At 38.3% G+C, this 26,352-nt stretch overlaps 2 protein-coding genes across 7 annotated transcripts; one reads left to right on the top strand and one right to left on the bottom strand.

Annotated features, from left to right (window-relative positions):
• Positions 1-373: 373 nt before the first annotated feature.
• RWDD2B (RWD domain containing 2B) lies at positions 374-4,466 on the bottom strand. Of its 2 annotated transcripts, none has more exons than XM_062002222.1 (5): positions 4,401-4,466; positions 3,377-3,595; positions 3,212-3,279; positions 2,220-2,582; positions 374-1,537 (listed from the first exon to the last, which is right to left on the bottom strand). In XM_062002222.1, exons 2-5 carry the CDS (start codon positions 3,581-3,583, stop codon positions 1,300-1,302), a joined length of 876 nt encoding a protein of 291 aa, XP_061858206.1. In that variant the 5' UTR covers positions 3,584-3,595; positions 4,401-4,466; the 3' UTR covers positions 374-1,299. The 2 variants fall into 2 exon arrangements, with proteins under 2 accessions (XP_061858206.1, XP_061858215.1); XM_062002231.1 differs by lacking the exon at positions 4,401-4,466 and adding an exon at positions 3,931-4,062.
• On the top strand, positions 4,162-26,021 carry USP16 (ubiquitin specific peptidase 16). 5 transcript variants are annotated; one of them, XM_062002202.1, is made up of 18 exons: positions 4,162-4,307; positions 6,307-6,405; positions 8,973-9,148; positions 9,800-9,903; positions 12,431-12,534; positions 14,370-14,548; positions 15,521-15,613; positions 16,300-16,430; positions 16,778-16,865; positions 17,761-17,839; positions 19,485-19,576; positions 20,391-20,447; positions 21,562-21,729; positions 22,331-23,003; positions 23,724-23,818; positions 25,046-25,132; positions 25,426-25,582; positions 25,694-26,021. In XM_062002202.1, the coding sequence occupies exons 2-18, from the start codon at positions 6,345-6,347 to the stop codon at positions 25,816-25,818; spliced, it is 2,469 nt and encodes an 822-aa protein (XP_061858186.1). In that variant the 5' UTR covers positions 4,162-4,307; positions 6,307-6,344; the 3' UTR covers positions 25,819-26,021. The 5 variants fall into 5 exon arrangements, with proteins under 5 accessions (XP_061858186.1, XP_061858160.1, XP_061858167.1 ...); XM_062002176.1 differs by having other exon boundaries at positions 14,367-14,548; XM_062002183.1 differs by having other exon boundaries at positions 4,162-4,341; positions 14,367-14,548.
• Positions 26,022-26,352: the final 331 nt, after the last annotated feature.

Below are 26,352 nucleotides of genomic sequence, written 5' to 3'. Positions count from 1 at the left end.
GCCCGCGGGCGGCTGGAGGTGCCGCTGCCCGGGAGACGCGGCACGCAGGGCCCTCTGCCTCGGAACACGCACGCGAAGCAAACCGGCGCTGACGGGGGAAGCGCAGCGGTTTTCACAATGGCCAAGGCGGCGCCGTCGTGAAGTACGAGGTTGATGCCATCCGGTGGAAATACCCTGAAAGTTTGTACCCACCCCTAGATCTGAGGAGCGCTGGGGGCTTCAGGCGCTTGGTGGGTCCTCTATTAAAGGCTGGGCTTTGGCAGATCAAACAGGTGCAGATCTGCACTCGTCGGATGAAATCGCTGCGAAGCGCCACCGCAAAAGGTGTCCCAAATACACACCTGAGATCTGGACATGAGGAATTTTACCATATCCACAAACATTTAATCAACATCAGAAGCAACCCAGGTCTGCTTTTTATGACACGTATGTGATTTTGGTACAGAATCCATAAGCCAAGAAACAGATCAGCATTTGTTGATACAACATGGTTGAAACCAGACTCTATAAAGTGTAGACAGCACAACTCACTCTAAAATTAGAGTAATTGCCTGAACTGATGGTTTCAGCAGGGTGAGGATCGGTCTACTGTTTTGGAGTGAGCTGTAAGGCAGCGCAATCCTTGGTTAACTTCTGCTTTTACGTGAGTAAACACACTAGACTCCTCAGTTACAGACCTAGTGGAGCCACCATAGCACCTCTCTTACCCACACATACACATTTTCCTACAGAAAATTCTTAAGAGCCAGCATCCTAGCTCCTCTTGTTTACATGAACAAGACTTTTATGAACTCATTCCCTCCTTTTTTCTGTTTTTTTTAATAAAATATTAAATCTCATGGCTTAACATATTTTTAGGTAGAAAGTAGTAGAAAAGATCATTACAAAAAAGTCTTTCTGTAGTGTATGTAAACAGTAATAAATAATGTAAACATAATATTTTGTCTCCTGAGACATCTACACTTAATTTTTGTCTCTTCATAATCATATATTCTTTCACCATAAGTCCATCTATTTATTCATTTATAATTCTGTAACTGCTTGGTAGGTTATTCATTTTTATTAGGTATATACCCTAAATGTCCTTAAAACCAGAAAGTGTAATAAAGCATCCACTTAGTCATTACCATTATTCAGGATTTCACCAGGTATTTGTTTTCAATGAAAACTGCATTAAACATATAAACCATGAGTTATTAACTCCCTCTCTAATCAACTGTTGCAGAAAAGCTAAGGAATCTGTTACAAGGATTAATGTACAAATGAGGGCACTTGGACCTGTGGTGATCTTCAACCCCTTCAATGCCCTTCGACCCCAAAGTACATTTGAAAAATGTCAGCGCATCCTTTTTCTTCTAAAAAATGATAGAGCTGCCCCAAATCCATGTGATTTCCTCTGGCTCCATGTGCATCAAAGCATTTTTCTTCCAAAGTGGAAAACTTTCTTTGTTTCTGAATCTCAACCTGTCCTCCACCTTCCAAAGAAACATCTTCTCTGTGCCGAATGAGAATCCTTTTCCACGTTAATCTTCTTACTCTGAAAGTAATTGGAGAAGTATGAATCTATCTATAAAATAAAGATTGTTTTAGGAAGTACTATGAAATAGCTATTATCACAGAGGCAATAAATTCCATTTGTACATATACCTTGACAGAAATAACGGATGTCTAGATGTTCATAAAAATACTACTCACATGGTAGCACTCCCATAAGAAGGAGCTTGTTTTTTATACCTCTTCAGGATTCTTAAACCTTAATGATGTTCTTCATAAAATAATTGATGAAGATATGGTTTCAATTTCAGTGCTCACTTCTGCCTTGCCTGTGAGAATTCTTGTACTCTTATACTCTCTTAGCTGTTACAACCAAATGATGTTTATTTAGTCTACACTGCCCAGAAGTATAAATGATGGGTGCAGAATAAAACTGAATATAAAGTGATATTACAGCATATGGTGGAAGTTCTGCAGTCCACCGCTATACAAGTGAAATACAGAGGAAGATAAAACAGAAATAAATGTTCACCTTGTGGTCCTAGTATCTTTGATTGCTGCCATATATTAGTTGTAAATATATAATGATAAACACAAATACTTTGCAGACCTTTACAGTTTGAAAGGTGGTTGCTTGGATTTCCCACCTTCTGGCCACATATACAACAGGAAAAATGTAACACTCTAACCACTAACAGGCATTTTAAGTAGGAAGAGAAACTAACCTTGACCAGAACTCTTCACAGCTACTTTGTAGACCTTCCACGCAAACAACACCTGGTTTCCCTGGCATGCAAAACCCAGACAGAGAGAGTTCCTTGGCCCAGTCAATAATATTCTTTCTTTTTTGCTTGTTGTAAATATGATGACTATATATCCACAATCGAGTGAACACGACTTCTGACTGCATGGCATTTGATGTTGTCACTGGAGAAGACGACAGCTCTTTGTCAATGTAAGCAGCCGCATGGTCTTTAACCCATTCCCTTGCACTCAGGATGCAAGGCTCACTACTGCAGTTTTGCATCAAATACATTTTTAGATCAGAGTTCAGACGAATCTGCTGTGAACGGCTTAATAATGGTGACCTAAAGAAAAAGGAAAATACAAATGCAGTTGTAATATGCTCACAATTTAGCATGTTTTCCGAATGGTTTTACTTTGAGTTGCCAAAAAAAGCAGGCCATATTTAGATTCGTAAGAGCTATGAAAAGATCTTAATTAGCATTTAACTGGTATGCCAGCTCTTGAGTTGATATATAGTACTATCGATTTGTAAATCACGAAAAAGGTACTTGAAAAGTCAGTATGGTGGCTAAACTCTTTTCCTGTGACATGCAAGGCATATTCCAATAAAAAAATAACAAAAACCTAGGAGTAACAGCATCTTGACAATAGAAGACCAAGACTATTGTCTAACTTTTCATTCCCTTAGTTAGTATTAAACCTCATCAAAATGAACAAGTCTCTTCTTGTGCGTGAGACTTATAAACAGTATCTACTTGTAACTCCTCTGACATAGGAATGCACACCTACACGTTATTTCAGTTATTTGTGGGGACATCAGAGAAACCATAACCTTGTAGATTCATTTTTCTTCCAACATTGTTGTCCATCTAGCTTAATTTGTCAGTAAACTATGAAAAAAAAGGAGAGCATTTAGGTAGTACACTGTCACTCCTAAATGTTTTTATTGGATGTACTTTTAATGCCATACCTCACAGTAATTTCTGGTAGAACAGTTGGATATTTAAGTGGTAAAGCACAGGACATAGAGAATTCCACCTAAAAACAAACCAGCAAATGTTCAGCTCAAGTAAGCATCAAAACAGCACAAAATATCTTAAAAAGAAAGAAAAAAAAAGAAAAGGGTTTACGATACCAAAGAGGCATTAGAGACCTCTGTCTTTACATTCAGTATAAACTGAACTTTTGAAGATGGCATCTCTGCAGACTCATTTTCAACAGAGTGCTTCAGTTCTGCCACAGCCAGCTGGTCAGTCACAATGAACTCTTCCTCGTAAGGAAACATGCTAGAGAGTAAATCCAATTCTGAAATTTGTATCTCGGCTTCTTCTCGGTTCATCATTTCTGTCGTCTCCTAATCAAAGAAGGAATCAGGGAAGAAAAACAGGCCTTGAATATGGGACAAAGTTCACTGACTATCCATTTCAATAAATCATATTAATTAATAGAATCATAGAATGGTGGGGATTGGGAGAGACTTCCGGAGATAATCTAGTCCAACTCCCCTGCCAAAGCAAGCTCCCTACATAAATCGTCATAAGCAAGCCCGCTAAAACTAGCTCATGCATGGTCGGGCAATGAGGAGCGTGGCGATATTCTGTCACGGTCCATCAGGCTTCCATTGACCTGCGACGGGACGGATGAGGTCGTGTATCACCAAATGAATTTATGTCTCAGAGGGCCGCATACCTGGTTGCGCGGCCGCAGAGGTGGACAGCAACGCGCATAGGACCTTCCACTCCCTCGCCGAGCAAACCTGTCCCGTGAACTCCGACCCCGGCAGCGGCCTCCCGTTGCCCAGCAGCCACCGGCAGCCCCGGGGGCGCGGCACGGCGGAGGAGGAGGCGCGATGCGCCCGCGCATGCGCGGACGCAGCCTCCTCCTGCCCCTTCATTTCCCTCACTCCCTGCCCACCGTGTCCTCTCGGTTCCAGAATGCAGCGCGGCGGCCGCGCGCATGGCTGCTGGTGACCGTCCCCACAGCCGCCTGAGAATGAGGTGAAGTTGCCGGGCTGCCCCGCGACAGAGCCATGCGCTACCCAGCTGTTCGCCCCGCGGCACCGGCAGGTGAGGGACGGGAGCCCCCCACCACCCCTCTCTGGTACTGCTGTCGCGCTGCTTGCGTCGCGAACGCTCCCCTTCCCCCGCCTCGGGACTCACTTTCTTGCGGCGGTCAGCAGCCTCGCTCCGTCCGAGACTCTCGGCCTTCGCTATTGGCTGTGGCGCCTGTCAGGGAAGGCCCGAGAGGCGAACGCGGGCTGATCGGAAGCGGGCGGGGTGGCGCGGCGCTGACGGGGCGAGTGTGCGCGGCGGTGGCGAGACCCAGGAGCACGTGGGCCGCCCGGCCCAGCTGCCAGGACGCGGGGTGAGTGCGGCGGCGGGGGGAAGAGCCGAGCCCATCGCCCAGCCGGGCTATGCTTAGTCGCCGGGCGGACTCGCTCCCCGCCGCTGCCCTTCCAGACAAGAAGCGTCGGTTCCCCGCTGGCGACAGGTGTCTGGCGGAGCCCCTGGGGCCCGAGCCCCGGTGGTTTCTCGGGTGTGCCTCTGTGGGTATTTTTCCCAGGTCTCTGTCCGACGCAGGTGCGGACCACTTTGTCTTATTTACAAAAAGAAACCCACCAAAAGAAACCAGAACCAAACTGTCGTTTTATTGCGTTAGCTATTGGGCTGTGCGGCGCGTTTCCTAGCGTGGGCTGCTCCGTGGAAAAGTCCGGCGAAGAGCCAGTCGGACAAGTCTGTGCAGACGCGGCGTGGGTTTAAATTAACAGCCACACGTGTTTACGCTGTCTTGCCTGCCTGCCTGCCTGGCGGGGGCAAAGTCAGGTTTGGAGAGGGTTTTGGCGGTTTAGAGTTGTTCACCTAAGGTCAGATATTGTAGCTTTTGCAGGAAAATGTACTGTAGAGGGAGTTTGTTGGCTGAACTGCCATTTTTTTTCCTGAACAAATGGAATGCTAAATTGAGAAAGTTGATAGTTCTTTCGATGGAGTGGCTGCCGACCTGTCACTTAACAACTAGAGTAAGCTGTCCTAAAAGCATGATTCATATAAAACGTTCTCTGTGACTGTCATGCGCAAACTTTTTCCTGGCTTAGTTTCTCTCTGATTCGCTCGAACTGGCTTAATTTTTCGGCTGATAGCTCCAAGTGGGCAGCTGCTCTCCGTGGCTGGAGTGCTGCTGAGCATGAGCTAAAAAATGGTTTTGAAAGGGTGGATGTCACAAGTCACACTTAGTACTGTGCTAACTTGTTTATGTGAAGGGTGGACAGCAGGGTTAGGCCAGCCTGCGAGGGACTGCAGAGACTTGATTTTGAACTCTTTTTAGCTTGCATTGTGTAGCCTGTGTTGATTGTGAAATTTACCTCATCTTTTTGAATGATCTTTTGTGAGACAAGGTATAGGGGCCATAGACTAGAATGACCTGCCATATATGCAGTAGCCAACTTCTTGAAGGCAAGCTCGTGACTTAGGACTCTGTGGTGGTAGATCACTCTTCTAGAGAAGTCTACAGGCATGCCAAATAACAGACCTTATCTGAATTATTTGCTTTCTATGATGGGAAGATAATGATAAATATCTACCCCAGTGAAGAAAATGAAAAATGGAAGCCTGTATGTTTTTGGATATATTAGAGCATTTGCATGTCTCAAACTACATGAAAGATACAAGGAGTTGGCAGGAAGGAAAACTGAAAGATTGTTATTGCCATAAACTTGAAGATTAATTGGGACATACATAATTATTTTTTCTTAAAATCACTGTGTTACTAGCTAGTTAAAGTACAATTCCTAAAGTTTATAGAATTTCTGATACTTGAGTTTCCCATCTTATTCTTTTGTGCAGTTCTTTTGATTTAAGGTTTTAAATCATCTGGTTTTTATAATGTTTACTGTGATTTTGCTTCTGTAACAGTTACAATTGTTTCATGTTAAGGTATGATTATTTTCTTTTGAAAATGTCAAATTGAAACAAGTGAATTCACCTCAAGGGACATCTTGGCTGTTGTTGAAGTAATTTTTTGTTTAGCAATGCAGCTGATACCTACCTTCTTACTGTTTTTCTTTACTAGGTCACAGTTCCAAGTAAGAAAATTAACAGACTGCAAACATGGGAAAGAAACGCATCAAAGGCAAAGCTGCACAGTCTGACGAATCTCCAGATACACAAGGTATTTGTCCTTAGAGAAGTCTATGGTCCTGATGTCTGTTTTAACCTTCACGGGCTTGAAAAGTTATTAATATTAGAAGGCCTTTATATTAGTCACTGGCTTTGAAGTCTCATTTACAAAGTGCGGGTTTGTGTAATTGAAACTGAAGTCTGTCAAGAAACAGTAGTGTTGCTGCTCTTCTAAGGATTCTAGAAAACAATAATCCTGTCTTGAAAGCCAGCATCATTTTGAGGTATTCAGAAAACTCAGACACACAGTTCCTTACTAACACACAGATCGCTTTGAATAGCACAGAATTCCTCAGAATTTTAGAAAGAATTTGCTGAGTCAGTTGTTGAGCTTGTCATGATAGGTTTAAGTAGCATTTTCCTAATGAAGATTTTGTTGTAAAAGATTCTCTCTTCAGCAAGAGATTGTGGTTAAAATATTTCTGTGAAATCATTTTTCTTTACACTAGCAACTAACTTAGTTACTAGCCCTGGACACCCCAGCACTCTAGTTGTAGTGCTTTTTCATTAAAACTTATTTCTTTTACTTGCCTTCTGTTCCTTCAGAAAAATAGCCCAAATAGTGTTATCCTTCTAGCTGGATCTCACCTCTGTGTTGAAATTCTATTTGCTATCTTGTTTACCCTGGTTCTTCTAGCTCTTGGTTTTGCTTGTGTTGTGTAGCATTTTTTACTGTCATCTTGTCTACTAGGCCACAGATTATCTTGTCTATCTTTTTTTTTTTAATTGTATCTGGGGAAATAAGTTGAACCTTGCTAATGTAGCTGAGAGAGAGAGTGCTTTATCCAGGAGGCTCAGTGTGATGGCCTGTTTAGTTTAAATTCAGTTCTGTTCTGCTTAGGTTTCCTGCTTATCCTGCTTGTGGTAGCTTCTCTCCTATTGCTTCTTATCTGCTTTAATGTGGGGTTTTTTTGTTTTCTTGTGTTTTTTGCTTTTTTTTTGTTTGTTCTGTTTTGTCTTTTTCTGGAGTAGAGATCAATATCTGGTATGAATTTTTCTGATATGATTGTTCCTCATTTTTTTCTTCAGAAAAGAAAAAATAATTTCTGGTCCATTTGCTGATGGCATCTCACCTCTTTAGCTAAAAATAGACCGTCTTAACCTGATGAAGTCCTTAAAGTCACAAATGTAAACCAAGACTGACTATTGTGAATAATTCCACTGTAATAGTAGTGCTCAATATACAAAGTTTGTTTAAAAGCCACAATTTTGACGTTGTAGATGAAGCTTGTGCTTTTCTAAAAGGACTTAAAAGTGCATTGTAATATCTGTATCTGCCTCTCATTGGCTAGCATTTGTAACTGTGGTAAAATTCTGTAGTCTTGGACAGAAACAAAACTGTAGGTATGAAACTTTTCACCAGTTTCAGCTCACTCCAAGAAATGTTTGCTACCTTGAGGCTGTAATCTTATATATGGTCCTCAACAAAGATAGGTTGAAAACTGCTATGCTATCTAATGAATAAAAATACCTGTGTAGGAGAGGACTCAAGACACTCAACTTGAATTAAGTAAACAGCTATATAATTCTTCTCAATGTGATTTTTTTTTTTTAAAACTTTTTTTTTAAACATATGAAGTACAGAGAATTTTTCTTCTAGCATGGGTGTGTTTACTCTGTGCTTTTTGACTTCTGAGGTGACTCTTTGTACTGTCAGATATTGAGCCCTGTATTTGCAAATCTATACTTTTATAATTACAAATTGTGAAGAATCATAGGCTGCTGATGCTAAATGTCTTACAAACATTTACACTGTAAAAAAAAGTTTCTCATTTTTTTTTATTTGGAAGAACTTGAATCAATTTGCACATGTGGTTTCTCAGTTTTTCTATAAAAGATTTAAGCTTAGAAGCAGCTTCTCTTTGCTCAAATGACAGTGTAACCAATAACCATAAAAATTTAAAAAATAAACTGAACTCCTAATAGTAGCTTTTAGCAACAGATGACTGTTCTTGGTGTAACCATTCTTAGTAAATTTAGGTTGAATAAGTGGAGCCACACCTTTTGGGCTTGATGCAAAAGCTCAGAGTAGGGTGTGGTATTGTTGTGCAAAGTGGTAATGGTATAGGTAGGATGACTCCGTCATTCTTTTTTTACCATAGTCTGCTGCATAATTTCACTGAGGCAGCTCAGCTGGAAGCGTAACCTCCATAATCTCCACTTTTATAGGCCAACCAGGCACTGCCTTGGTGACTGGGAACCGTGGCAGTGGGCTGTGGCTGCTTCCTGGGAGGTGTGGGAATCCTAACACCACAATAATAGAAGCCCACAGCCTGGCACTGTAGGTAGGTTTGTATCCAAAGTTTTGTCAACTCTGACTAGATGTAGGTTTGAGTGATACATTTTTCTTTTTTTGTTGTTGTTTTTCTTTTTTTAAGCACTGCAGTAGTTTAGGATGCAACAACGACATCCCTGAATCACGAATGGGGTAACAAAGGGTTTTTTCCCAATAAGTTTGTTAAATTATCAGCATTTCTTTGACTCTAGATTGCTGCCTGTGTCATTGATATTTGCCATTGTTACGATACCTACATCCTTCTTGTGCTTTTTATTTTGTAGAGCCGGTGTGCAAACATGTTCGTAAAGGATTGGAACAAGGTCATCTGAAAAAGGCACTGCTGAATGTGGAATGGTGTGTTTGTCAGGACTGCAAGGCAGACAACAAGACACGAGAGAAATCTGAGGAGACTGATGAAAGCCCTTCGATATGGCTATGTCTAAAATGTGGCCATAGGGTATCTCTTGTTTTGTTGATCATTTGTCTTGGTATCTTTCATTGTCTCATAATGTACTGCAACAACATGGCTTTTGCCTCTTCTGTTCTCTCTTTTTTTTTATTTTAAAGGTAATGCTGCATAAATTATTTTATATACGGCAGTGTGATTTTGAAACTGTCTGTTCCGCATTACGAGTGAAGTACTTAGAAACTTGGCACAAAGGCATTTACCAGGCTTAAGGCTAAAACACCATCTAGAGGACTTGTTTTCCTAGAAAGTCTAATTTATTTTCCTAAGGAAAAAGATATTTCAATTAATGCTCCTAATCTGTGATTTTTACAATAAGATCTTATGTTCATATTAGTTTATTAAACTTAGAACTCTGCATGCTGGAGAAGTTTTAGTTGTGTTGCGTTCTTCAGGCTGTTCAGATTGGAATTTGTAAATTGGATGCTCAGTGTTCACGTAACTTCATAGTTGTTCTGCACTCAGTAAGTTACCTTTCCTTCTGCAGAAATAAGTGTCTTGAAGCAGACTCATTTGTTCATCCTAATTAGTTTAACATAATTAATAGTTGTCATTTTAATACTTTGTTGATCCTCTGACTTTATATATGCTTCATCTGTAGTCAACTGGATTTTGTGACATTTCTGGTTATCAACATTATAGGGCTGTGGCAGAAATTCTCAAGAACAGCACGCTTTAAAGCATTATACAACGCCAAGATCAGATCCCCATTGTTTGGTTCTCAGTCTGGACAACTGGAGTGTTTGGTGAGTTTTTCAGGCAACAGTTTTAAGACATAGCTAGAGAGCAACAGATGAAGGACAGCATTTATGTTTTCTTTGTGAATTCTAGGATTTCTCTAGATGTATATAAAGCATTTCCACACAGAAGAAAACCATCAGTCTGTGCTGAGATTTGATGAATATGTATCAATTTCTTGTAAAATACATAACTAGAAAATTTTCATGACTGAAATTGAAATTAAACAAGTAGGAAAGGCTGTTGTCTTCATATTTTACTACTTTTGCTTTGTCGGAATACTGACGTGTGGAAACAAATGCTGATCTGTAGCTCTAAATCTGAACTTTCAGCTTCAGGAGAATCTCCTTTCTGATGTGCACTTAGTTACAAACTTAATTACTTTTATTTTCTCAATAAATGTGACATCTTAATATCATACATGTGGTTAAGAAGAATCATGACTGTAGAATTACAAGATACTACTGGATCAATCAGTACAAATTCCATCTCTCTGGTAGTATCTCCTTCAATTAAAAGGAGTAGTATGTTACTATATAAGAGGAAATCTTAATTTTCTAAACTATGCTATGTAGAGATTCTGTGATTCTGTGTGGACACAGTATCTTAAAGGTTGGAAGGGACCTTGAAAGATCATCTAGTCCAAACTCCCTCCTAGAGTAGGTCACACAGAAACTCATCCAGGTTCTAGCTTGTACCTGTTGCCTCTTGTCCTATCATTTGGTATCATTGGGAAGAGCCTGGCTCCATCCTCCGGATACCTGTATTTGTAAACATTAACGAGGTCACCTCTTACACTCCTCCAAGCTAAAGATTTTTTTCATCTTGCTCAGTAAACTTCTAAAAACTTATTGACATGTTAATTTTATAAAAAACAGTATTGCTTCGTCATATTTAGCACTTTTATCTAATGATCATTATTTTTAAGGTATTACTAATGAGCTAGTGAACTTTTGATGAATTTAAATTAGTGTTAGGACTATAATTTTTAAGTGCTCTGTTTTCTCAGTCCTAAAACTTAAATAATTTTTAAATTGAAGTACTTACAAATGAGAGATATTTGTTTTGCTGCTTTCTAGATTTTCTTAGTACAAACCTACAGAAGAAATTATTCTTGGATTAATGTACTGGTTATAAGTTATTATAAGTCAAACCTACAATCAAACAACTGTATTTCACAGTAAGCTTAGTACCTAAAAGCAGAAGCAATTTTGATCTAATTTATTAATGGTATGAACGTGTGAATAAATCTCTTTATGTTGTGCATGCATATATGGTTGAAATTGTGTTTGAATAGTACATGTGAACAGTTAAACATTTTGAACTTGGAGAGAGAGAGGAGAGTTCTAGTAGTTCATTAAGTTCTGCTGGTTTGGGTTTACATCAAGTGCTATTGTATTTTCAGTACTTGTATGACATAGCAGTGGGGTCTACTTATGTTTTTCCATTCCCTTCCCTTCACGTGGTCAAACAGCCATCACTCTAAAAACGTTTTCCAATGCTTAGATTCCTTCAGGGTTACCTACAATGTTTCTGATCAGTGAAAGATTTTGATGTTTAAATTGCCCATGGACACATTTCGTATTCCAAAAGTGAGAATGCCTATTTTTATAATTAACCAGACACACAATAAATATATACTTGGGGATACAACAGTTGAGGTGTTTGATTTTAATGAGGTTTGAATTAATGTGAAAACTGTAGCTAATTCCAGGGATGCTAGAGATTAAGAAGCACTTTTCTGCAGACTTCTGCTGCTTTTAATATCAGAAAACAATATGACGTGGTAATTCTGAAATGTGCTAAATGCATTTGTGCTTAACGATTGTGATTGGTGTGTTTCAATGGGCAGAAGTATTTTCATTCTCTTTGATAGCTTTTGTGACCTCTTAAAGAGCCCATTGGGCAGAACTATAAAATTGGTACACACAACTCATTCAGCTGTATGTGTTGTAGCAGAATTTTACCTGTACCTGAGCCTTATCACTGCAGCTTCTCTCACAATTTTGTCTAAAACAGGTTAGTGACTCAACCATCCATTTTGCACATAAGATAAAAAGAGATTTGTCACAACAGAAGGAGAAATAAGTGTGCAGAACTGATGGGGAACACTGATTTATTTCTTATCCTGTTTAAATATATTGAAGTATTTGATTGGCTAAAATAAACAGAATATTTGTCGATGCTCAGACATTGGTTAGTCACTTCCTTTAGGGCTCGATATCTTAGTTTGTTTATTTTGGCAAAATTCTCTCTGCATTTATTTTTCTTGCAGCAATGTTTCTAAGCACATCTTTTAAGAGTCTAATTTATGTTTGTAAATTATAACCTTCAGTCACTTGAAATCACCTAGTAAAGATAATTTTTAAACTTTTTATTTTCTTGATCAGAAATAGATTGAAGATTTAGAAGTCTTAAATCTTGTAATATAACTTGGTGTAATGAATTACATCAAACAGGCAAATAGTTTAAGGTTTGTAAACCATGGAAAGAAATAGGATTAATTGTTTTTCTTTTTGCGGGGGGTGGAGACAGGTGCTACATATGTGATAATGAAGTTCCATATGATACTTCAACCCGATTGGGCCAGACTGTGGATTACGTTAGAAAACAAGTTTCTAGTGACTTATCATGTACAGGTAAGTAATTATATACAGTATACATATTATAAATCAGAAATTACCTTAAATGTAGGTGACAGTAGTGTAAATCCAGTACGTACACAGAATTAGATTTAAATTTTGGTGCACCCTGTGATAAAATAAAAAGCTATTTTTTTCCCTTTTTAATTTGTCAGAATTCTGATGGCCTTAGTAATATCCTAGCCCATGGACCTAATTGAACTAGGATTTTGTTTGGGGTGCGTTAAACTTTTACAGACAGAAATAGAGGAATAAGACGAAAAAAAATAGAATTTTACTGTGACTTTTTGGGGATTTCTTTAATGTGATGTTCAGTTGTTTTGTGAGTAAGGAATAGACTTTGAGTACTTAGAAGCTTTGTGTTTATTCATCAGTATTGCTTAGTCTGTCTTAAGATCTGAACGAAAATTGTCATTGCTTAAGGGCAATTTTATTTAATTTTAAAAAGGTGTTGCTTAAGGATAATTCGGTTGTTGTTTGTTTTGGTTTTTTTTTAATTTGTTGCATTTCCTAATAGAAAGGATTTCTATTTCCTTGTATTAGGATTTCCTAATACAAGAGAATTTCTCTGCTGGGTCTGTACACTTGGTATAGGTAGCTGTAGTGCATTTGGAACTCTGTAAAGCAGCAATCTGTCTGCAAAAAGCGATTGTTTAAAAGGAAACAAACCCAGCAAAACTCCTCAGTTTCTGCAGTGGCAAAACTGTTTTTGTACAAGGCATTTGCACTAGAAAACTTAGTTGAATTTGCTTGTCCGAGTAAATGCTGTAACTCATGACTATCAAAAATTCCAAAACCATTCTACACTTAAAGTGATAGTCCCCTTGGGAAGGCAATCACAAACGTCCATCAATGCCAAGTGACTGTCACTGAACATTTGTATAGGAAACAGCAAAGGTTTTCCTGCAGGGAGCAGAATCTTCAAGTGGTTTTGGTCAGTATTTTTCAGAAATGTAGTTTCTTTGCATCTGATGTTTGAACTTCATATTGGTTGCCAACATTTTCTTCTCAGGTTCGAACTGGAAAACAGATGAATACCTGGGTGCAATTGTCTTTTTCAAGTGTTCCATATGCTGTTGTCCATCCATCTGTTTTTTGTTCATTAGCAGTTTGTGCAGTCTGTTTTCCTTGCTGGTATTACCTTACAATAAAATTAATCTTGGCTCACAGCCTTATTTTTTAGAAACCCCATCAATAGTAGACTGACAAACTAGCAGAAGCAGTGTAGGTGTTATTCTGAAAATGACCTAGAATTCCCCCCTGGTTTTACTAAACAGAGCACTGAAGTTGAGTTACACACTGAAGTAATTTTAGAGAAAATAATGGTTTTTGAAGAATATAAACCTTCTAACTTCATCTGTTTAGGTTCATGACATGAACGTAAGTGCTTTGCCAGTGCATTTAGTTGCAGGCAGTAGTGCCATGTCAAAGGGGATACTGTCTCAGATGCCATCTTGTTGGATTCTGTAGGAAGCTCTAACTTAAGGGGTTTTGTTACAGGAATGAAACTTCAGATAACACAAGAAGAGTTTCAGAGGTTGTTGTCATGAATGGCTTGTGGGCCAAGTGGCAAATTTATATTGCATACTGATCTGAAATGGCATTTCAGGACTTTCTTGATTAATTTTGGTTGGTTTTGTCTATTTTTTTAACTTTGGTTACTTAGTGTAAAAACCTAAACCAGTAGTGTTATGTTTATATAATTACAGAATTAATTATCATATGTTTGGGTTTTAAACATTGCTGATTGCTCCTGCCTATAATAACTTTTTCCTAGCGCATTCCCTGTTACTGGCTTTAATATGTGTTATGTTTTTTTGTTATTTCAGTAGAAAAAAACCAAGAGAACAAAGAATTAGAAAATAAAAAAGTAGAGAAAGACAACAAAAATGAGCAAGAAAAAGAAGTCTCGCTTAAAGAAGAGAGCTCTCATTCAAACACTAACTCAGAAGTGACTGTGAAAGGACTTAGTAACTTGGGGAATACATGTTTCTTTAATGCAGTGATGCAGGTACAGTAGTTACTGCTTCTCTTAAACTTTGAAAAGCAAATAGAAAAACCAAACCAACCCACAACAGCCCTGCCCCCAGTATTTTACAATGACACAATTAGAACGTGATGTTTTTATTTGCCAAAGAATGATGAGTTATTTCTAAAAATGGTATATTGTCTGAGAGAAATATCAGTAAATGGAGCTGCAGGTTCACAAGTGCTCCAAGGGAAAAATACAATAAACTGCCCTGTTTTTGAGGGACAGCATCTTTCGCTGATGTGAATTAAGCATACTAACTTAATAGTTCAGCAACAAAAAAAAGTCTGTCACGTCTCCCTTGCTGGCGTCTTAGAATATAAGAGATTAATACCCAGAGACCATCAGTGTTTACTGAAACAAAAATGTCTGTCTCAGCAAAAGGAAGTAAAATAAAAGTAAATATTACCAGGATGCTACTATGCATTACTATCTTGTGTGTGTTGCTTAGCTAAGAAGTGTTTGGATAGAATAAATTTGCTCTTTCATATATATTAAAATTCACATATAATCTTAAACTCTTTGGTTCTTAAGGTATTACACAACGAAAATCCCCACTGTACTTGTAGGTTTTAGTAAACCATTTGACTTTTTAAAAAATGTTTTAAACCAAGCAAATATGCATGCTGCATTTTACCTTTTTTGGTTTTACAAATGGACACTAGTATATAGACTATCAAAAGATCAGTCTGTAGATAAATAGTGCATTAGGGGTTTCTGGAAGTAATACATATAGAGGGAATGCTTGGAAGTCCAGTTAGCTGTGTGGAATGTACTTTGAACTGTTAAGCACTGTTATAATTTCTGGAGTGGTAGTTACCAATCTAGTTCTGCATTTGGGAAAAATGAATTGCTTGTAATGTGGTTGCTACAAATTCCATGACCAATGGAACTCAGCTGTCCATCCTCTTGTTCCCCAGTTACCAACCTTTTTCTTTCTTTTATGTTCTACAGAATTTATCACAAACTCCAGTCCTGAGAGAACTGCTTAAAGAAGCTAAAATGCCTGGCACAACAGTTAAAATTGATTCACCTGAGTTATCCATGGTATATATATTCTTCAACCTCTGTAGTGTTTTTCTCCACCCTTCCAATTTAAGAAACAAGCAATACTCATCTCTGGCTTTTAAAGCAGTTCCAGCTAAATACTAAGAGGATCGAGATGTAAAATTAGTGGGAACTTCTCTATTGACTTCCATAAAGCCACTTCCAAAGTCAGCAGAGGTCTTTGAACTCAAAGTGAAAATGCAGTGATTCAGCACTCTACTAGTTGCACCAAAGGAGTACATACATTATGATTTAAGTTACTTAAGTGATGAAAATGTGTAAATTTATGGTGTCACTTTTTCAAATGCAAAATAGGAAATAAGATGTCTGCAGCACAAACTTAAATAATGCACCTGTTGTTACAGTTAAGGATTTGAATGAAGAAAGGCTGTGCGTTTCAGGAAATGTTTTGGGATTTTTTTTCCTAGTAAAAGCAAGAAATCCAGAGTTGCAAGTTAACAGTAAATAATTACTGATTCTTAGCCCAGCATTTTGGTATAGTCTCACAAAAAAGCATGTTTTGATGGTTTTTGTCAGATTGACTTATTGCCATTTTGAGGTTTTATGTTTTCTGTTTTATAGTAATGTTTTCAAGAACTGAAATTTTTAAATAAGGAAGAACTTACTCCAGAAGGAACTGTCATCAAATTAAGGCAAACCAACTTTGGTGCTTTTGTTTCAAACAGGAAACTCAGCTGATAAAACTTGATCAGCCAGGTCCTTTGACATTAGCCATGTGTCAATTCCTGACAGAAATGCAAGAGACGAAAAAAGGGGTAGTCACTCCCAAGGAACTCTTTTCTCAGGTTTGTAAAAAGTGAGTATCTGTACAATTGCATGTCATAGTGAGTATGAAAAAAGCTTGTCAGCTGTTTACAAAGGTCATTTTTTTCTCTTGAGTTCACATCACAGAACATAAAATTTGTATAATGTGTAATAAGTTTTGAAAGAAGAGGATAAAGCAAAGTATAAATAAATAGAACTAAAATGGAAGATATTCAGTGCATATTCTGATTAGCTAGTTTCATATTTTTAGAAAATACCATATGTAGACATTTGTTGCTTTTATGTGCTTGAGACTTTGTCCTTTTGTGCCTAGTATGAGTTGTTCTTACTTTATCTCGAAGTTCAGTTACACCTTACAACTATTGTTTGATTTAACAGAGCAATACGATTTAAAGGCTATCAGCAGCAAGACAGTCATGAATTGCTTCGTTATTTACTTGATGGAATGAGAGCAGAAGAAATCCAAGTGAGTGCTGATTTCATAGTTGTGCATACCTTTGTTGTGCATACCTTTCTTCTTCATACTCCAGACCAAGACTTTTCTCCTCTGCTGAATGGAGAAAGAATGTTCTATCAGAGATAGGTCAACCTATGCTTGTCTTTTGTGCTGCTTGTAGCACTAATTTGAAGCAGATTAGTAATAGAGCTGTGGAACTGGGCAACCTCAAAGCAGTGGGGTTGTGAAGAAGCAGTCATAGATATTACTGTTGTCATTTAGCAAAACTGGTTTTTTTAAAGGGAGTTTGTGGCCTGTAGCTCCTGCACGTACTGCACACATATTGTTTAGGTTTCTAAAGTAATGCTGTTTTCTGCCGTTTTGGAGAGCAATGTACTGGTTCTTCTCTATGCTCTTCTAGTAAAGTCAAGTAGAAATGTTCAATTTTGCTTGCTGTAAAGGTCTTTCATTAAATCAACGGACTTCTAATATAAACGTCTCTTATCCTTCAGAAATAGATCGACTTGTCCAAAACTCCTACAGAAAAAGTGCTTTTGTAGTATGTGCAGTCACCTAAAGATTGTTCTTTTGTCTTAACTTCTGAAATGCCTAAGGGTTCACTTGGGCAAATTCCATGATTATTTTATTTTTCCAGTCGTAGTTTGGGAAAGTATTTCATCCTTAGACTGATTTCTTGCATACTAATTGCAACATGATGGTTGGAAGCTTGTTTCTTAGTTTGTTTTTTTTTAATATCTGCAGGAACTATTTTGTGTCTGTACAGGCATTTGTGCTGTTTGTGTTGATTCCCTTAATTCATGAAGATGAAACTTTTTTCCTTCATCTAAAATGTTCTGTAAAATGAACGAGTTAACTGAATTTATTTAGGAAATTTTACAGTGCATATTTGTATTGAAAATTTCAGCAAATAAGTGCTGGAATACTGAAGGCACTGACTGACTCCAACAAGCAAAATGAAGAAGAGGTTAAAAAGAAAATCAAAGGTAAAATACTTGTTACTGATATGATAATTCAAAATCTTTTGTTTCATTGAAGTAAACAATCATAGAATAGTTTTGACTGGAAGAGACCTTTAAGATAATCAAGTCCAGCCTTTGTCCCAGCCCTATCAAGCACTAGACTATTTCACTAAGTGCAATAGTGACTCCACTACCTCCCTGGGCAGCCCATTCCAGTGCCTGACAACCCTTTCAGTAAAGAAATTCCTCCTCATATCCAGCCTGACCCTCACCTGGTGCAAATTGAGGCTGTTTCCTCTTGTTCTATTACTTGTCACTAGGGACAACAGACTGACCCCCACCTTGCTACAACTTTGTTTCAGATAACTGTAGAGAGCAATAAGGTCTCCCCTGAGCCTTCTTTTCTCCAGGTTTAAACAGCCCCAGATCCTTCAGCTGTTCCTCCTATGAGACGTGCTCCAAATCCTTTACTAGCTTGGCAGGCCACCTCTACATCTTTTCCAGCACCTCAATGTCCTCCTTGTAGAGAGGAGCCCAAAACTGGACACAGTATTTGAGATGCAGCCTCACCAAAGCTGAGTACAGGGCAATGATCATGTCCCTACTCTTGCTGACAACAGTGTTCCTGATAGAGGCCAGGATGCCCTTGGGCCTTCTTGGCCAACTGGGCACACTGCTGGCTCATGATCAGCAGCTGTCAACCAACACTCCCAGGTCCCTCTCTGCCTGGCAGCTTTCCAGCCACTCTTCCCCAAGCCTGTAGCCCTGCTGGGGGTTGTTGTGGCCCAAGCGCAGGACCTGGCATTTAGCCTTATTGAAACTCATGGCACTGGCCTTGACCCTGGCCCAGCCATCCAGCCTATCTAGATCTCTCAGTAACAGTAATGGTGTCTACTGAAAGATGCATATTTAATTGTACAACTTTAAGCTATCCCTTGAGTAGGTGTATATGCAGAATACAAGGCTCAATAGTGTTAGTCTGTTTATTTAAATGTCATACTGAACTTAGTGGCCTTCTTGACAGTGTAAGAGAGAGTTGATTCTATAGACATCATACATGGAAATATATCAGATATTCAAATATTGTGTAAGAAATTAAAATATGAATACATTAATGTAATAAGTTGTAATAGTCCCTTGTTACTAAACAGTTCTATAATTTAAAACAGCGAACAGAAGAACTTGGAAATTTTTCAATGTGACTTAGGTTAAAAGATGAAGAACAAGTTTAAATTCAGACTGTACTACACTGAAAAAATAACTTGAGGAAATTGGTTTTGGCTGTAGGGCACTTACACAGAGAGAAGTTGATGCTTTAGTTTCAGATGCTTGTTTAAGTCCTGAAAGAAAACAGATACTCTTATTGGGATGCAGGATTTCTGAGAAAACAGGGAAATGTGTCTGAGTCGAGAAAAGGATATAAGTGTTGGTTGAGTCAAGCTGTCTTCTGCAAATATGTGTTTTGCTCCCATTCTTTCGATGTATGCAGGAATGTTAATTTAAGAATCTTGTTGGCCCATGACTCTAATTTCCTCAGGAAGTACAGCGTGTTCTGTCATACATCTTGCGTAGTGTATTCTCTCTTTTTAATTTGGTATGCTGTACCTAAACTGGTTGTCATTATATTATATGTAATATTAATTTTGCTATATACTTTGTCAATTCTCAGAATATGAAAAGAAGAAGGGAATTCAGAGTTTCGTAGATCGGATCTTTGGTGGTGAATTAACCAGTACAATCATGTGTGAGGAATGCAGAACTGTAAGTAAACTGCCTGCTTTGAGGAGCCTAGGGTATAGTGCTATGTTATCTGCAGGAGAACCTCCAAGTAACTAAATGCAGAAATAAGTGAAACTGGGGAGGTTTGCTTCAGTTAATACACTTTAAAGAGCTGAGGAGAATTGATTTGACTGAAATCTTTCTTCCCTTGTGTTACAAGGCAATCTTACTGTTCCTTTCAAAAGCTTTCCAGAAAAAGAGGTCAGCAACAGCAAGCTCGCTCTCTGGCAGAAGAATTTGCTCTCAAATTCCTAGTAAAGACCCTGCAGTGGCAGAAATTGCAGAGTGAATGAATTGTTCTGTTACCAGCAATATGCTGCCAGGGGTCTTTTCCTTTTTCATCAGATTAGGTATTTCCTTTTCCCGAAGTGGAACAACTGGGAGATTGCCAGGAGAGTAGTTGAGTAAGGAAGGAAGCACTACTGGGATATAATGCACTCTGGAAATGAATTAATTAAGGGTGTTAGTGAGTGGGCTGCTTGGATGTCATGACTGATTGCAGATGTCAATCCCATAGGCCCTAAGTTGGGTTCTCACATTCTAGGCTACTAGAAAACTGAAATTTGTAAAAAATATTTCATGCTTATTTCTGTGGTTGTAATATGGCTGGTAGATTTTGGTCATGGATAGCTGTTTGTGAAGACAGATCAGCTGTTGTTTTTGTATGTGTGATTTGTATGTGCAAGTGAAAGCGTGCACTGAATGCAAGTAAGGCTACATGCAAAATAAGCCTGTTATCCGTGAGCCAGCCATTTCCAAACAAAGTTAAACTGGACTCTTGAACATTCATTTAAAGGTATCCTTGGTCCATGAGTCTTTCCTTGATTTGTCGCTCCCTGTACTAGATGATCAGGTAAGAAATTGTATGTGCCTGCTTTTTGGCTTAGCTTTTGTTTGCTCATATGAAAACACCTGTATTATATAATCGTTAGTGTTTGAATTTATGCATCTTTCTCAAGGTCTCTTTTGAGAGTAAATTTGCCCAGAAAGGCAAAGAATAAGGTTTTCGTGAGTCATATACATAAGTTGTGGCTTATAAGTTGTCTCTGGAAAATCACTGATGATCCATTTGTGATCGTGCTGCTTTGACAGTTGATGTTTCTAATGTAGAGATTGCCTTGGGGAATAATCTAGTATCTTCCATGGTTGTGTCACTATTGTGGAAATCTAGATTGTAAAGAACAATGTTTCCCACTTCATCTTTGCTGCTGCAAAACTGAACTAAATTTCATTGTATCGATGGGCTGCCCAGTGCTTGCTTTATTGTTTTTAACTTTTCATCTGTTTTTCTGAACTGAGTGCAAAAATACTTCTCATAATATTCAGATTACTGATCAAAGTTAAGAAAACATTGGTAGGATAGTATGTGAATAATCGATATTGGTTTATTTGATCAATCCCTAGGTATTTGATTTGCTTTGTTTCAAGTGGATAATCGGTATATGTGGTATTTCAGATTGGTTATGTAGCACAACTCACACAAAAGCTAATTAGTAAACACTGAAATGAACCCACCTCAACCAAAGGGATTATATGTCTTCTGCAATGAACAAATTTCATTTTAGCAGAAGCGAACAGATATTGTGGCAGGCTGAAAACGTCTCTGCTTGTGTAAAATGTGCAGGTAATGAGATTTACATCTGCTACTGTCAAAGGTAATATTACCTCTTTACTGGTTCAGAATATGGCCTTTGATAGCCTTGCTTTTTGATACTGTTTTTCATTCTGCAGGTCATTATTTCACATGGACTCCCTCTGGACTAAGACACCACTTTTGTAAACATTAAAGTGGCCTAAAAGAGTTAGTTGTATGTTTTGTAGTGTCACTAAAATGTTGTATCTCAAGTTAGAAATTCGGATAATGTCTCAACCCTACAGTTTTCTTTGGAATACCATTTTGTTATTCAGTACAGTAACTTCTCAACTTCTCTTGTTGTTCTGTGGCTTATTTTTTTTTTATTTTTCAGAAAGTAAAAATTTCAAATGAGAGAAATGTTAAAACAAGCAAAGAAAAGGAATCTGAAGATGAAGAGGAGAAAACCAGTGACTGTTATCTTAAGCAGAAAGATGAGCCCCTCGGTACAAGTAAGCACCTTCAGAAAAAAGCAAAGAAACAGGCCAAAAAACAAGCCAAGGTTGGTTTTGATAAGTGTTTTACTTTCATTAATGAAATGCTTGCAATTTTCAGTAATATTAATTCTTTTTCCTTCCTTGAAGGAGGAGACAGCTTAGAATTTCTCCTCACTCAGATGCTCAAGTGAAAAGATCATTTGAATCTCTGTCTTTGCTATTAAGAAGTTACATGTTCTGTTAAGGGTGGCTGTGCTGGGAATAAGCTAATATCCAGAGGAATGTGGAATTTATGTTGCCTGTCTGAAGTAGCCTTAATTTGTTTTGGACAGTTGTTCTCTAGTCGTTGGTTACAAGAATATTCACAAAACTATAGAATACAAACGTAACAGAGGTTTGGGAAGATATAAAGGGAAGAAATTCCCATGTATTTTGAAGATACTGTGTAACAAGGAGCAGTAGGAACTACATCTGAGTGAGGATAAACTCCATGTTGGTTGAATTGATCACCTCTGATCATTAAATTATAGATTATTTCCCCCCCCCCCCCCCCTTTGCATCTGTGGCATGCTGTGAATATTTTGATAAAGAAATGCTAAGTGCTAAATATCATTTAAACTTGCTCTGGTTTTTGTATTCTTCCATATTATGTATTCCAATGTGCAGAGCCAGCGCCGCCAGCAAAAACTTCAAGGAAAGGTGCTTCACTTGACAGATATTTGTGTGACTGAACAGTTGGAAAAAGATGTTGAGTGTAACCAAGAATCAGAGGCAGAAATTAGTTCTGAAACTCCTGATATGAAGCAAGAAGAGGAATCATCAAGTGATTGCAAAGATCACTGCCTAACTCAAAAAGACTTGAGTATCCAAGGAAGTAGTATAGAAGTTCAGAGCATGCATGAAAACACAGGAAAGCCAGAACAAGAGTGTGTAGAAAGTGAGTCTGTCATGGATCTCCCCATGGAAGGCTTAGATTCTCCTACAAAGTTTGTCAATGGCCTTGACAACTTATCTTTAAAAGATGAGGATGATGAAAATGAAGATGAGGAAGAGCTCGCTACTGACTTTTCAAAACTACACTTGGGTACCAGTGCCGAATCTGATACAAGTACTGTAGATGACCTTCAAACTGTTCCTGTCAAGACCTGTGAAGTATCAACTGAAGATGCAGAAAGAGCATTCTGTACTCTTGCAAACAGGGAAGATCTGAACCTGGAAGAAGGTTCAATCCATCACTGCTTGTATCAATTTACCCGTAACGAAAAACTTACTGAGACAAATAAACTACTCTGTGATGTATGTACACAAAGACATTATGGACCAAAGAAGAACATAAAAAGTATGCCAAACTACCTTTTAAAAGAAAACTTTAAACAAGTTCCTATCTACTGGGGGGTGTTGAGTGGGTAAGGGGGAGCATGTTCCTGAAGAGGGATTTATGTAACTTCAGCTTGGATCAGTTGATCTAGTGTCTAGTGCATCGGTTGTGAGAACCTTTCTCACACAGATCAATTGGAGCTAAGTTCTTAATTGAGCTGAAGGGTCAGCTCACAAGCTTGGGTACAGAATACTCACGACTAGCAATGAAGAGTGAGCAAAACAGAGTGTGTTTGGATTTGGGCAGAATGAAAGGGCATTTCAGTCTAAAAATCCATTATGTAGATGAATGTAAGGAGTAGCTGTTGAATAAGTGAATTCTCTGTTTTTTCCTCAAATGTTCTACTGTGACAGTCATAGGGAAATCATGTTGGTGTTTACTGAGGTGGCTGATAAAAAGCTGCCTGCAGTTTCTGATCGTGAGAGTTGTAGGGCACAAGCAAGAGTTCGGCCAGCTTGCACTGACAGTGCTCATGTGTGATGTGAGCAGTTGCTTTTGTGATACAAGACCTCCAGGATGTCAGCTGTTACACAGTTCATTTAATATTGTGTTAAAAAGGGGAATGTCCCCTTCCTCAGTACTTATAGCAGATGACATTGCAACAGTCTAAATAGAGAAAGTTAAGAAATCCTTGCTGTAACATTAGTTTCAGTGGTACTTGGTGTTTTTTCTTTTCTGCAGGTGAAAAGAAACGTGTTTATACTAATGCCAAAAAGCAGATGCTAATCTCTCTTGCTCCTCCAATTTTAACTCTACACTTAAAGAGGTTTCAACAGGTAAGTATCAGGCTGATATTGCAAAAAATGTGTATATCGTATATATACACAAAAATGTGTATATAGTGTCAGGTTATAAAGTATATATGCACATGGTATTAGCTTAACATAGAACTAATGTTAGCATAGTTTCATTTCTTACAAGCCTGTTTGGTTTTGAGGTTTTTTTCCAAGCTGTGGAATGCATTGGTTTTTGGAGTCTTTGAGGAATTGGGGTGTTTCCCTGAAAGAATATTCCATTAGTTATCATTAAACACTGTTTTATGAGCTTATTTGCAATATATTCCCTCACTATTGCTGTTGCTTACTGTATTTAACAGTTTGTTTCCTGCCATACAGTTCACGGACTCTGACATTTCAGTACAGATAGAATGGGATCCCCTACTAAGTGAATATAACAAATAGGTCAGTAGAATTGGAAAAGAGGATTCCAGGCCTTACTCAGGGATAAAAAAAAAAAACAAGTGATGAACAGAAAGCAATGCAGCTTAAGTCTTATTTATAGCCAGTGAACTAAAGTGTCTTATCTTTTAATTCCAAGTTATTGGAAAATTTTTAATTCAGGGCTTTAGCCTTTCAAGAAAGAAAGAAGAAAGGAATGGCAAGGGGAAACAGGTATTGCACCTTTCAAATGTAAAGCTGTTCAGTAATTTGGTCAAAATACTTGAAAGATAATGGAGATGACTTTAGATGACAAACAGTTTCGCAGAAGAATGTGTAGCCTATTCCAAGAGACTGTAACATGATGAAGGAAATAACATTTGGTGTCCTCTCCTTTTGTTTTTCCAGTTTAATACTGGAAGATTATCTGAGTAAGGTGGGAGTAGAAGTTACATCAGTTTTGACAATATAAAATTAGATCCTCAGGCATATCGTGGTATGTGAGAAGCAAGAGATGTCTTCATACTTGCATATTAGACCTGATTCTTTTTCCACAATTGCTACTGTAAAATTACTGCAAGAGTGAGTTGGAGAGCTGTCCTAAACTTGTGCTCCAGTGCAGCATGTGGGGGCAAGGAGGTAATGCTGGAAAATCACAGGCATTGGAGAGAAAAAAAACCCAAAACAACTAAACCCACAATTCAACTTTGCTTTTTTCTGTTTTGTGTAATTTAAAACTACTTTCGTATTGTTGAAACTGTAACCTGTAACACTTAGGAACTAAGCCTGGTTGTAAGATGGTACATTTTAACATTAGGGGTTTTTCCTCTACTTTGTCTGTTTAAGGCTGGATTTAACCTGCGGAAGGTTAACAGGCACATCAAATTTCCAGAAGTGTTAGACTTGGCTCCTTTCTGTACAGTTAAATGTAAAGTAAGTGAGAAAACCATCCAATGTTCTACTGTGCTTTCACTGTTAAGCTGTTTAGCAGAATCTTTGTTGAATGCTTGTCAAGCTTCAGTTTTTTTGTGTGATAATACAGGACATTGTACTTGCAAGTTGCACTTGAGTTAGTGTACTTCCACTGACCATTGCTGTAGTGTTTGCATAGTCTGTAAGGACCAGCTTCCCTTGCACCAGCAAACAAATTAAAGTGAAGAGTTTCTGTCCTAACCTTGTTCAAAACCTAGCACCTGAATGACAAACCTAAACTTTTACTTTTCTAGAACGTGGCTGAAGGGAACACAAAAGTACTGTACTCTCTCTATGGAGTTGTTGAACATAGTGGAACAATGAGGTCTGGGCACTACACTGCTTATGCTAAAATGAGAAGTATGAACAACTGTCTCTCTGATCTTGTCCTTCAAGGACAACCTCCTCCAGGTAAATCATTAGAAGCATTTACAAATGCTATCTTGCCGTAGAACGGTAACAAGATTGATTGCTTCAATTCCCTGTAACACCTTTTTTACACTTAAATTCTGCCTTTCACAGCTTTACAAAGTGAACCAGTAAAAGGGCAGTGGTTCCACATCAGCGACACCCATGTACAAGCTGTGTCTGCATCCAAAGTGTTGAGCTCACAAGCCTATCTCCTGTTCTATGAGCGACTGCTCTAACTCATCTGAGAAGCCTTCTGGAATATGCAGCCCACCCTCAGGTTCGCTGAAAGAAGACAGAGACACTTGCAAATCATGTTGTTAACATGTTAGAGCTACTGTGTACAACTGCAGGAATATATGCTTCTTAGACTGACAAGTGGCTAACTTATACTTTTTTCCAGTGTTTTCACTACTTTTAAATAAAAGATTTTTCAAAATTACAGCTTTGAGTTGCTATTGAGTAGTTTGTGTGTTGGCACAGACATGCAACCACTACTTTTAGTTTCCTGCAAGTGCTGCTATATATACATCTTAGCAGCTCTTTCACTTTAAAGGGACCAGCTATAATATTGATCTATAGTTATCTCAACTATCATCTGTCCATGTGTATTTTAGAACTAGGTTCCAAGCACTAAGACGCTGTTTCTTCCTACACATTTTAGAGCTGAGACAAACTCAGCATCATCTTTCTTTCCACAGCTGGTTTATGACCAATACAGGAAGCCACCACTTTGCAAACTCTAGCAATTCTTTTTGCCTGAGGACATTATG

Source organism: Colius striatus, chromosome 1 (assembly GCF_028858725.1).
Source record: "Colius striatus isolate bColStr4 chromosome 1, bColStr4.1.hap1, whole genome shotgun sequence".
Taxonomy (NCBI): Eukaryota; Metazoa; Chordata; class Aves; order Coliiformes; family Coliidae; genus Colius; species Colius striatus.
This window is presented reverse-complemented; position numbering and strand designations above follow the sequence as displayed.

What these genes read in the sequence shown, in the direction of transcription:
- RWDD2B (XM_062002222.1), bottom strand. Translation starts at nt 3,583, where the DNA reads ATGATGAACCGAGAAGAAGCCGAGATACAAATTTCAGAATTGGATTTA. An exon ending in AGGTCTCTAATGCCTCTTTG is followed by an intron (nt 3,280 to 3,376) that starts GTATCGTAAACC and finishes GTTTGTTTTTAG; the next exon opens with GTGGAATTCTCTATGTCCTG. An exon ending in CTACCAGAAATTACTGTGAG is followed by an intron (nt 2,583 to 3,211) that starts GTATGGCATTAA and finishes CTTTTTCTTTAG; the next exon opens with GTCACCATTATTAAGCCGTT.
- USP16 (XM_062002176.1), top strand. Translation starts at nt 6,345, where the DNA reads ATGGGAAAGAAACGCATCAAAGGCAAAGCTGCACAGTCTGACGAATCT. An exon ending in GTCTAAAATGTGGCCATAGG is followed by an intron (nt 9,149 to 9,799) that starts GTATCTCTTGTT and finishes TCAACATTATAG; the next exon opens with GGCTGTGGCAGAAATTCTCA. An exon ending in GGTTAAAAAGAAAATCAAAG is followed by an intron (nt 17,840 to 19,484) that starts GTAAAATACTTG and finishes GTCAATTCTCAG; the next exon opens with AATATGAAAAGAAGAAGGGA.